This window comes from Protopterus annectens, chromosome 6.part0, assembly GCF_019279795.1.
Source record: "Protopterus annectens isolate FY-2018-M chromosome 6.part0, PAN1.0, whole genome shotgun sequence".
NCBI classification, from domain to species: domain Eukaryota; kingdom Metazoa; phylum Chordata; order Ceratodontiformes; family Protopteridae; genus Protopterus; species Protopterus annectens.
The window spans coordinates 3,641,567-3,654,273 of record NC_056737.1 but is presented as its reverse complement, the minus strand read 5'-3'; the positions used below and the strand labels follow the sequence as shown (position 1 = coordinate 3,654,273).

The window sequence follows — 12,707 nt, the reverse complement described above, 5'->3', positions numbered from 1 at the left end:
CTTCTTTCAGATAGAATAAAGGAGCACTTGGGTGCGATCAGAGCAGGTAATGTGAAAAATGCTTTGGCCAAACATAGTATCTCATGTCTGAATTTCAAAAAGTTTGAATTTCTTGTTCTGGAGCAAATTGATTTTGTTTTTTTGGTAATTATGAACTATTTTTGGAGTTCAGAGAGCTCAAATGGCAACTCTTATTAAATGCTGAAATTCCACCAGGTCTTAATGAAAACACTAATATTAAATGTGTCTTACGGTGGTTTGCTTAGATAACACTTAGTTTACTATGCTTTCCTAGGTTAAAACACTGTTCTCTCCATATTTCTTATGTTTACTCATTAGAAGTCATGAATATTCATTGATTTACTCCATCTAGTTTCATATTTAGATTATAGCTATGCACATTGGTTCACTCAAATATATACAGTGTTTTATTCGTTTATTGTTGAACAACATTATTGGTTACTGTATGAATACATGATATTTACTGTATTTGTTCTACTACCATGCCTCTGTAAAGTTATTCTGAAGAAGTTCAAGCATCAAGAATGAATGAAATCGCTTAAGCTATCTAACTCGGTGTCCGTGTCGTTTCTTTTTTATTTTACTTTATTTTATTTATTATATTGTTACCACAGTAATGTGCCGTTGAAATTTTAGTGGTTATATGCTCTTTTGTCTTTGAGTTATATATTTTTTGAGTATATATATATATATATATATATATATATATATATGTATATATATATATATATATATATATATATATATATATGTATATGTATACATATACACACACATACATATATATATATATATATATATATATATATATATATATATATATATATATATATGGATCAAGGATGTTTGCTCGAGTGAGCAAACGTCCGAATCCATAATAACCAAACACACTTTAACGAAAGTGCTTTTATCGAAAAAGTGCATTCGTTAAAGCGTGTTACAAAAAAACCCCACTACATTTACATTTTAGAAGGGGGGCTTTGACCCCCTTGCACCCCCCACTACTTTAATATTCTCCCTCCGAAACCACACCACAGTGAGGAAAAGGGAAATTTCCCTTACCCGTACCGTAGTACAGCCTCGGCAACAGGCATACTTGCATGAAAGTGCTTCTTCGGTGAAAAACACTTTCACGCAAGTATGCCCGGTTGTTTGGGTTTCGGTCATTTGCTCACTCGAGCAAATGTCCTAGATATATATATCTATATAAAATGTGTGTGTGTGAACCTTACCTGACTACAGATCTTTCAGAAAATGATCCCAGAGCTTACCCAGCTAAAAATGTGATAGTAATTCCTTCAGGATTTTGTTGAAATTGTGCATCAAAATGTATACTTGGTACCTGTAAACTTCATCTATGGAGACTTTTGTCTGTATATACTTTTTATGCTGTCTCCTATACTTATTACAGCTGGTTTGTTCAGTGTAACCATACCAAGGGTGTAGCCAGGCATACTCTCTGTACCCTGAGTACAGCATCACATTAGTATGGCTTTTTTCAGGTCATATGTCTACAGCTGTCTGTATGCTTCCAACAACAGGTACAGTATTTTTTATCTAAAAATAATATCTTTAATAACTTTAGGTGAAACTGCTTGAATTAAGTGTTTGAGGGCAGTATTTTGAGAGATGTGTCCATTTTTAAGTGATAGGTGCCCACAGGGGGTGGGGAAAGGGGGCAGTAAGAGCTTGTGAGTACAAAATGGAAACTTGCTGCACCCCTTACATTTATCCAGCATCAACCTTCATGGAAAAGTGTGTAAAGAATTATCAAGGGATTGTTTGGAAGGTCTGATGCCATTTGAACAGCATAAGTGTACTGTTGTATTCTGTCATATTTGCTAAACAGTTTGAAGTATGAACTACTCTGGATTAGGAATGCATTTTGCCAGGTGTCAAGCTGTGTGGACTCTCATTCCAGAGCAGCAGCAGTGGGCTGACGTAGTGGGTCAGATAGTCCTTATTTACTATCAAAATCTATAAGGGATACCAGCAGCTGGTTAACTGGTAAAGCACTAGTTTTTCTTGGAAACCTTAAAATGGATATAAAAATTATTCTGATCCTTCCCAGTGTGGGGACCAAGATGAACATTTAAAGAGATGATGTGACCAAAGTGGTCTGTTTGTTTTAGCAGCAAACCAGTAGCGCACACAACTACATTTTCTACATTGCGTTTAGTTAAACCTGTCCTCTTGTGTTTATTCTCGTTTTTTCCTGTTTTAGGGGAACACTTGCCTGGAGAATGGCTCCTTTCTCTTGAATTATGTCAGCTGTGCAAAGTGCAGTAAAAGAGATTTTGTACTAATTGCAAACCGGCAAGTTGAAGAGGAAGATGGTGAAGAAGTAATTACCTATGATCGTAAGGAATTTTTTTTTCAGTTGACAGCAGCTGGAATGTAAAAAAAACAAAAAAGTAAATAATTGCAAATCTGTGTGTCCACTTGAGTATTTAAAGGGGGAGGTCTGTTTTTCTCCCACATCCCAAAAACTTATTGATAAGTAAATTGTCAGTGATCTGAATTAGCAATAGATTTGTTTCCACTATATGTGCATTTGTGTTCTTTGATGGACTGATTCTCAGAAATGTAATATTCATTATAAAGGCAGCGTATTCTTATCACATTGAAAAACACAAGTTCATTATGATTTTAAATCCAAGCAACATCTTCAGTTCTACCTTACTGATCAGCACTGCAGTCTGTGACTGTTTCACAACACATGCCTGCCACACAGCTGAACTGCAAGCAAGCACACACATTTTTCTGTTTAATACCACTTTTAATTCTTATCTGCTGTATCCTATTCATTTTGCAAGGAGAAAGCCTATCACAGCAACAATGGATGCAGGGCAGAAAATCATTTCTGAGAATCACTTGCAATCATAAAGGCTGGCACTGACTCAAATGAAAATTAACAGCATCTACTAGAGTCTGCCATTTATGGTACACAAATGTATATACTGTTGCGTAGCTTTTTGGGGTTGCAAAGTTTTTGGGGAGTATATACGGTATGTTTGTTTTGTGTATTATGTGATTAATATGCGCGCACATACATTTTTGACTGCATTAATTCACATGCTAGTATGATTGTATTTCTGCTTCGCTTCAGTAACTTTGTTGCCTGTGTCCATTTGCAAACTGGACTATTCTCATATTTAATTTGCCATAGCTGGCATCCATAGTAGTCGCCCGATTTACCATATTCAGTGAGTTTGCTCTTTAGGTGACTGCTCTTCACATTCCTGTAGTTCATGCTACCACAGTACAAGAAAATAGAAAAACATTTGATGTTCTTCATCTCACATTGCTGCAGTCCTAACACTTGGGTAGTCCGCTGTCCTTGGTTGGCCCGAATATCAAAGTATAAGGCTGACGTCGGTCAGGGCGCATTTGACTGACGTCAGGACGTCAGGGTACAAATGCGCATGACCGACGTCATATCCTCAGTCTTTTTTGCCGCATGGTCCGATGCAGAAGCAGTATTGCAAGTGCTGGTTGGCGTTCTGAGATTTTTCGATTTAGAAGTTTCAGACCGAGTTCAAAGTTGGCTAAGTACCCCGTTGGGGAATATTTTGGTTTTTTCTTGCCTCAGTCATTTACCGGATGTCAGAAAAAGTTAATAATTGCATTTCTTGTGGGAAACAGATACCGCATAGAGATTATCATACTTTGTGTATTCCTTGCTTTAGGGCCTGAGCACGACGTTGTTGGCTGTCGCTCTTGTGCTAGATTTAATAAACGCACTATAAAGAGAAGGTTGGATTGTGCAAGGTTAGTCTTTGGGAAGCGGTGCAACTATAAAATGCCGTCGGATGCTCCGACGCCCGCTTCTTCAAAGAAGCGCAAGGACAAGGCAGTTAAGCCTAGGCTTGAAGAACCGTCTGTACCAGACACCGGTTCTTTGGAGGTGTCGGTGGAGGTTTCTTTGTGTTCCCAGGGTGAGACCTTATTATTGCAGGATGTGGCCTCTCAGGAGACTAGTCAGGCTGAGGGGGCTTCTCATCTTACTATACTCCCCTCCCTTCCCAAGGTGGCTAGGCCCTCTCCTTCTGTTTCAAAGGCTTCCCCCAGGGGCAGGCCAGGTTTGGCTTCAGTTGGTGTTACCCCTAGCTCCTCAGGTACTGTGCCCAAGAAGCATATGCTTAAAATGGCAGAAGATTTGATTACTTTGATTAGGGGTTCTATGCCCCCTCCTGATAAGAGACCTAGGGTGGATCCTGAGCTGGCGGCTTTTAAGCAGGCTTCAGATGTTTCAGAGTCTTCGGCTGAAGACTTGCAGGAGTACTCTCCTTATTCTGATTCTGATGTGGATGATTCTACTCCTTCTGCTACTCCTCCTGAGGATTTTTCTTTTCAGAAACTCTTCATTCCATGAGGGAGCATTTTAAGTGGGAGGGTCAGGACTTCTCTGATTCCAGGAAAAGGCTTAGGGAATTTCTGTTTTACCCCAGCATAGGCCTTTGGCTATACCTCCTGTTTTGGATGTAGTGGACGATGTTTTACAGAAGCTTCTCTTAATCCTGATTCTTTGCCTCCTGCTCCTGTTAAGCCGGATAGGTATTACAGGGTGCCTGAAGCTCATAAGTATCTTTTTAAGAGTCCTAGGGCAGACCCAGAGACTGTTAGCCAGGGGCCTAAAGGTGTGAAGGCTTCTGTTGTTAAGAATCCGGTTCCTGCAGACAAGGAGGCTAGGGCCTTGGATAGATGGGGAAAGAAAGTCTATACTTCTTCCACTCTTGCTATGAGGGCTCTGAATTGCCAGTTTCACATGTTGAAATACCAAAATTATCTCCTTTCACTATTGAAGTCTAAGGTTGATGCTCTGGCAGTAGGTATTGATTGTAAGGAGTTGCAAGATTTAGTGCATGTTTCTGAACAGGTGGGTAAGCATTCTTTGCAATGTGGTTTTGATGCTGTACAGGCCTCGTCTAGGGTGGCTGCCACTGAGTCAGTCCTTCGCAGGCACGCCTGGCTGAGGGATCAGAATTTGTCTGAACATGTTAAGACAAGGATTTTAGATGCTCCTTTACAATCTGACGTGTTGTTTGGTCCTCCTGTTGAGACAGTCTTAAAGAAAATGGAAGACAAGGCTAAGTCTATGCAGACTGTTAAAGATTTTTTGCAGGTCCAGCCTCCAAAGTTTAGTAGAAATTGGCCTACTAAAGGGTGGACGTATCCTTCTTATGGTTCACAGTCTAGGGGTAGATCTAGGCGTGGTAAGGGCAGAGCCCAGGGCTCTTTCAGGCCTAGAACAGGGAGTTCTCCTGCACAGGCTTCGGTGAGGGCAGGGGTCAGTCCTTTCGTCAGCAGACCCAATGACCTACCTTTTCAGCTGCCAGAGCCTGCTCGTCTGGCAGCACCTTTGGGAGGAAGGTTGGCACTTTTCAAAGAAAATTGGAGTTTAATTACCCAGGACAGATGGGTATTGGATATCATTCACCACGGCTACAGGTTTTATTTCCATACCTTGCCTCCTTTCAAAGGCATGCCAGACGTTCCTCCTCCACAAAGACTAGAGGCTCACAAACAGGTTTCTCTGTTGCTCCAACTAGGGGCCATACAGCCGGTCCCTCTGCCAGAAGTGGGCCTAGGATTTTATTCTCGCCTGTTCCTGGTACCAAAGAAGGGGAACACGTGGAGACCAATTTTGAATTTATCTATCCTCAACACTTATCTGGACATTCCCAAGTTCAAAATGTTGACGTTGCAGCAGCTTTTACCTCTGCTGGGCGAAGATCATTGGATGGTAACTTTGGATCTCAAGGAGGCTTACCTTCATGTTCCTATCAGACTAAGTTGCAGGAAGTATCTGCGTTTTCGAGCTGGGACTTCTCACTATCAGTTCTCTGCATTGCCCTTTGGCTTATCTACTGTGCCCAGAGTGTTCACGAAAGTTCTGGCTCCAGTGATAGCTTTCTTCAGACAAAAAGGAATACAGATCTATCCTTATTTGGACGACTGCCTAATTCTGGCTCAAGGAAGAGAAGAGCTTCTTCATCATTTGGATTGTGTGATAGCAGTGCTAAGATGCCTAGGGTGTTCTGTGAACGAAATAAAGTCCAGTCTAGTACCCTCTCAAGACATGTGCTTTCTGGGTGTGAGACTGAATACAGCATCCCAGATGGCCTTTTTAACCCCGGACAAACAAAACAGTCTATCCCTTTACTTCCATCAACTATCTCATCAGTCCGGGCTGACTGCAAGGACAGTCCTTCAAGCCTTAGGGTTCATGGCATCTTGTATTCTGGTGCTTCCCAATGCCAAACTGCATATGAGGAAGCTACAATGGTATCTCAAAAATGTATGGACACAGCACTGCCAGGATCTAGACACTGTCATTCAAATAATACCTTGCATTCAAAAGGAATTTTTGTGGTGGGCTCAGGAATGTCACCTAAACAAGGGACTCTCTGTGACCCGGCCAGAGGCGAGTCAGATTTTAACGACAGATGCCTCAGACAAAGCTTGGGGAGCTCATCTAAATGGAAAGTGGATACAAAACAAGTGGCCTGTCAGACTACAACATCTACATATCAACATGAAGGAGATGTTAGCAGTCCAGTTTGCATTAATTGCTTTCAAGGAATTGCTTCTTCCAGGGCAGGTGTTGATTCTAACAGACAACACAACTGTCATGTGGTACATCAACAAGCAAGGGGGAACGCATTCTTATCCTCTATGCAGGCAAGCAATGATTTTGTGGGAGACTGCTCTCAGTTTACAGCTCAATCTTCAGGCAAGGTTTCTGCCAGGAGCACAGAACTCCTTAGCAGATGTGTTGAGCAGGCAATTATGGATCCCCACGAGTGGAAATTGGATCCTCATGTATTTCAGAAATTGACAGTGTCATGGGGAACTCCAGACATAGATCTGTTCGCTTCTCCACTAAACCATCAGCTGCCAAAGTTTTGCACAGAAAGGTTTCATCCCACAGCTTGGAAAGTGGATGCTCTTTCTTTCAATTGGAGCAATCTTCATGTATATGCCTTTCCACCTCTGCCTCTCCTCCCAAAGGTACTTCTAAAGGTCAGACAGGACAAGCCAAGGATGATTTTAATAGCTCCGGATTGGCCTCGACAACACTGGTACCCATTACTGAGAAGTCTGGTACAGAAGCCTCCATGGCCTTTGCCTTCGATTCCACACCTGTTGTCGCAGGAGGACAGCCATTTGCTAAATGTCAAGCTTCACTCTCTGCACCTAACAGCCTGGCATATTCTGTTTTGAACCAAAGTGGGCCTCCACTTCCTCAGCAAGTTTTGAATGTTATTTTGGAAGCTAGGTGGCCTAGTACAAGGAAAGTGTACGCAGACAAATGGAAGAGATTTTTGTTTTGGAGTGCAGCAAAAGATTTTGATGTTTCTGAGCCTAATTTGAGTGTGGCTCTTCAATATCTTACTGAGTTACTGGACAAAGGTTTGTCTTTCTCTTCTATTAAAGTTCATGCTGCAGCAATTTCAGCTCACTATGATTGCAACCCACCATTGTTTTCTCATCCTTTGTTCAAGCAATTTCTTAGAGGGGCAAAGAATATAAGACCACCACGAAGAGCTCCTACTCCTGCTTGGGATCTCAATTTTGTGTTGGAGAAACTCACTCTACAACCTTTTGAGCCTGCAGCTACTGCTGAGTTGAAATATTTATCTTGGAAGACTGCTTTTTTGTTGGCCATTACCTCTGCAAGAAGGGTTTCTGAATTACAGGCCCTTATGGCAGTTGAGCCTTTCTTGATTTTCCATAAGGATAGGGTATCATTACGTACTAATCCTTCCTTTATGCCTAAGGTGGTTTCTAGTGTGGCTTTAAACCAAACTATTCATTTGCCTACTTTTTATGCAAATCCCCAAATTAAAGGGGAAAAGATTTTGCACACTTTAGATGTCCACAGGCAGTTGCGTTATTATTTGGACAGAACTAAAGGGTTCAGGCAGTCTCAGCAGTTGTTTGTTTCTTTTGCCTTGAGTTCTCAGGGCAAGCCTGTATCAAAACAAACTATTTCTAAGTGGATTGGGTTTTGCATTGCTTTCTGTTATTCCCATCATGGCAAGGAGATTCCAGCTGGGATTAGGCCTCATTCCACTAGGGCTACTGCCACTTCAACAGCTTTTTGAGGAGTGGCAACCAAGGATATTTTGGAGGCAGCTACTTGGAGTTCTGTACATACTTTCTCTAGGCATTATCACCTGCCACTTTACTCTAAGTCCAGGGCTGGTTTTACCACTGCTGTTTTGCAGGGCATTTTGGCAGCTCCTGCTTCCTTGTAGTTAGCCATCCTCCCTTACCTCTGCTTTGGGATTCTACCCAAGTGTTAGGACTGCAGCAATGTGAGATGAAGAACATAGTACAGTTTTGTACCTACCATAAATGTAGATGTTCGAAGATCCACATTGCTGCAGTCCAATTTACCCTCCCTCCTTCGCCTCTGTAGTTAGAGGCGGTTGTGTGGGTTGGGTTGTACATTTTGTGTATATTGTATATATTGTACATATAGTTAGTGCAGGGTGGTTGGTTGGTTGTTTGCTGTCTTTTGGTTTTGACCTTTATTTTTAGGGTCTTCTGACATCTGGGGCAAGAAAAGACTGAGGATATGACGTCAGTCATGCGCATTTGTACCCTGACGTCCTGACGTCAGTCAAATGCGCCCTGACCGACGTCAGCCTTATACTTTGATATTCGGGCCGACCAAGGACAGCGGACTACCCAAGTGTTAGGACTGCAGCAATGTGGATCTTCGAACATCTACATTTATGGTGGGTACAAAACTGTACTTTTTGTTTTTTTTTTTTTGTTTTTTTTTTTTAACATTTGCATTTATACTTAAAAAAAAATTCCAAATGTGTATCAAACCCCCTGCATTTGCAGTGTGCTTAAACGGCATGTGCTGAGTAGATCTCCAAGATGCCTACTATCATGTAAAGGTAAACGGGCAGTCCAGGAGATTTGACATGAGTTCTTCAGTAGACTCTTATCAGTTCAGTCGGCCACAACTTTATCACCCAATAAAAATAACAGTTATGTGTAGAACTCACATCAGATGGTGGATCATATCCATGAGAGGGACATTCTTTCTGTCCTTCTCCTATAGCTGTAGTTACTAAGGTCATTTCCCTTTTTGGGTGGGGAAGGTGAGCATTACAAAGTGAAGACTGCTCAATGTACATGGACATCATTAGAGACCAACCTTCATATCAACTTTCTGGAAGTGAGAGTAGTCATAGTAGCATTGCAGGCATTTCAAGACTCTCCAGTGGGTTTCATTTTCGTTCAGACAGCATGGCCGATAGTCTGGTATATCTACATACAGGGAGAAACAAGGTTTTATCCTTTGTGTTGAGAAGCAATGAGAGTGTTGCAGTTAGCAATGTCTTTCCACTGCTTTCTTTTAGCAATGCATATTCTGAGTACTTCCAGTGTACTAGCAGGCAGGTTAAGCAGGTGCATTCTTCTGCCTCACTAGTGGTCCCTCCGTCACAATGCAAATAACATCTTCCTCCAGTGGGACCAAACTTGCTGTGACCTGTTTGTGCCCTACATGAACAACAAGTGCAGCAGTTACTTTTCCCTAATCCCTCCTCAGGGTCAGTCACCAAGGGTCATTCTGCTCCACAGTTGGCCCCTGAGTCTCCTTTATGTGTTTCCTCTTTTTCTTTGATCATGAAATTCATTCGGAAAACCAGAAGGTGTGGACTTCAGGATGGCTGCAGATTGAGTAACCACTTATTTCTAGCTCTCCTAGTATGAAAACAGAAACTTAGCAGAGAAAGCCAGTGGATCTAAATTTCTAGGTAAATTTCAGTAACTAGCTAGTAAATGCACTGCCTGGCTGCCACAGAAAAAGAAATACAGAGGGCCTGAAGGAAAATCCGCTACAAAAGGTGAAGAAAAAACACTGACTGAGAAAAGTATTTCAACTGTTAGCAAAAAAAAGCTCCAGAGATGACTTCCAGTAACCTAGAGGAAAGCATAATGCAGCTACACACAGACCTGACTAATATAAACAAACACTGATAGAGTATATCAACTCAAACAATAAAAGGCTGGAAAAAATGGAAGAAGCTTTGAAAAGATAGCCAGATAAGGTGATAAAACTACAAAACTCAGAGGATGAAATGAAGAAAAGGCTGGCTGAATGAGACTGCACAAGACGAGATGTTCCAAAAAATAATAATATTAGAGGACAGAGCATGTAGGGAAAACTTTGAGATTTTCTGCTGTACCAGAGAAGCTGGAACGAACAGACTGTATTAATTTTATGAAAGCACAAATAAGCAACTGAACTGGTGTACCACAACAGGAATTGTTAATTGAAAGGGCACATCATGTGTATGCTCCAAATCTGCCTATGAGAAAGCAGTCTAGACCTTTAATAAATATGCAGCCGTACCAGCAAAAGGAGTTGATTATGACTAAATTGTGGCAGAATGATAAAATATTAAAAGTGGGAGACGACAAAGTGTTTGTGGAGAATGACTACTCATTGTACACCAGGCAGGAGGAGTACATTTATTCCATTATTCATGGAATGTTGAGAAGCAGTCATGTGATTCAAACTGCTGTACCCAGCTATCTTCAAAATATTTTTCCCTGGAGGGACAAAATAATTTTTTGATGACGTATATGATAAGGAGGAATTACAAAACTTTGTCCAACAAAAAGTGAGCTGCAACACCGAAGGAGATTCTGCTTCTTGTTCTTCTGATAAAGACCACAGAGAGATGATGCCAGTGAAATCTTTTCCAATGTTTTAATGGAAAATCCTTGAGAGAAGAAAAAACATGAGTCCATTAGAAGAATTGAGAGTACAGTGGAAATGAAGCAGAGACCGGATTTGGGAGGTGGAGATGAACAGGAATAGAACAAGAAAATATGGAAATGGTGGACTTTCTTGGACTTTAAACTTATAGGGGACCCTCAAGCATATGCCCTACGTCATGTCAATGTTTGGAGTATAAAATCAGTAACTTGGAAATTGACATATGATGAATTACAAAGCAATAATTATATTTGTGAAACATGACAGAACAAGAAAATATGGAAATATTGAACTTTTTATGGACTGTTAAACTTGTAGGGGGACTCTAAAGTATATGCCTTATTTCATGTCATTAATGTTCACAAAATACTCAGGAGAGGGGAAGAGGAGGGAAAAGGTCAACTGTAAGTAAAACATTTTTTTCTTAAAGGTACTGTTTTAATAGTGCATGACTTTCTTTGCATGCTGTAAGGTAAATTTTTCTCAGTTATTTTTAAGGGTAGTGGAGATACTAATGTAAAGACGTGTTCCTATTTTTTTTTTCTTTTTTTCTCCTTTCTGTCTTTCTCCTTAAATTTTAAGAAATGTAGGCACTGCAATGTAAAAAAAAATCTGGTTAAAAGAGCATGTGAAAATAAACTTTAGTGTGCTTTTTCATATTCTTGGTTAGGGGATTGACTGGGTTAGGGCCCTTAGCTTAATTTAGTAAAGCGTTGTAAGAGAAACAAGTAAATGAATATTGTCCGGCTTTTTTCTAGTAAACAAATGTATGCTTGGCAGGTTTGTCTGGTTCTGATATCTCTAGGAGACAATATGATGAAAATTAGCTGGGATAAGATCTTTTTTGAAAGCATTCAAGAGTTTTCCCTGCTGAAAGAGCTATAAAGATAAGACAAAGCTAGACAGCACTTAGTAGAAGCACTGGTTTGTCTCATGTGTCCTAATGTAAAAGAAAGGTTATCCATGTTATCTCTAAGTTTATGTGTATGGCTGTCAGTTTGGAACATTTGTTCCTATTAGGATTGTAGAACTTCAGTACATAGTTTTGTGTGTTGAGCTAATAGGTTTTAGGGGGTATTGGGGATGTTTGTATTTTTGTTTGAGGGCTTTCAATAAAACAGTTTTGTAAGATGTGACGTAGGCTCAAATGGAGATGACAAGAAACAACTGTATAAAAGATTAACCTGCCAAACATTATATGCATGTAACACAAAAGCTGTTATAAATAAAAGGTGGAAACAATAACTTTTCAAGAATATGATGCTTTACGTAATGTCTTTAAACATCAGTGGTCTCACAGATAAATACAAAAAAAAGAAGAGTACATATAGAGTGCAAATAGCTATGCTACAGGAGACTCATTTGGAAAGAAATGAACATGTGAATTTGATAAAGGGAGGTTTTTCAGGATGGTTATTCAGCAGAATACCTGGGACAAAGGAAGAGAGGAGCACTTGTATTAATTGCAAGAGGAAGCTCCAATAGTGATAAAAGAGGATAAAGAAGATAATGGTAGGTTTGTTGTACTAAGGGACTACTGGCAAGGGAGGAAGATCACATTGGCGTGTTTATATTCCACCACAAACTGCGATAATGGAGCTTAAGAAAATTCTGGGAGAAATAATCGGCTTTCAGCAAGGAATATTACTTGTAGTGTGGACTGGAATTTCATTTGCAACACTGAAGATGTGTCTGGGGGCCCCAGAAGGGAAATATTACAAAGGAGGATCTATTTTTGAAGAAATTTATTTTGGCATGGAAGATGTGAATTCAGTACCAGGGATTTGGAGTGAATTTACATATTATTCCCCAAGATACAAAAACTGGGTTAGGCGAGACAGAATTTACATTTCACAGGAACAAGTGCATTTTAATTGCAGGTACTTAAGTACCCAGTAACTAATTGAGATCATGTGCCAATAATTAAAATAAA

At 40.3% G+C, this 12,707-nt stretch overlaps 1 protein-coding gene across 1 annotated transcript in view; it reads left to right on the top strand.

The window, feature by feature from the left end:
• CHURC1 (churchill domain containing 1) overlaps positions 1-12,707 on the top strand; it is a 578,504-nt gene that overhangs the window by 276,532 nt on the left and 289,265 nt on the right. The window contains exon 2 of the mRNA XM_044073776.1: positions 2,246-2,381. Within this exon, the coding sequence (XP_043929711.1) occupies positions 2,246-2,381 (136 nt within the window). The remainder of the gene's footprint in view (positions 1-2,245; positions 2,382-12,707) is intronic.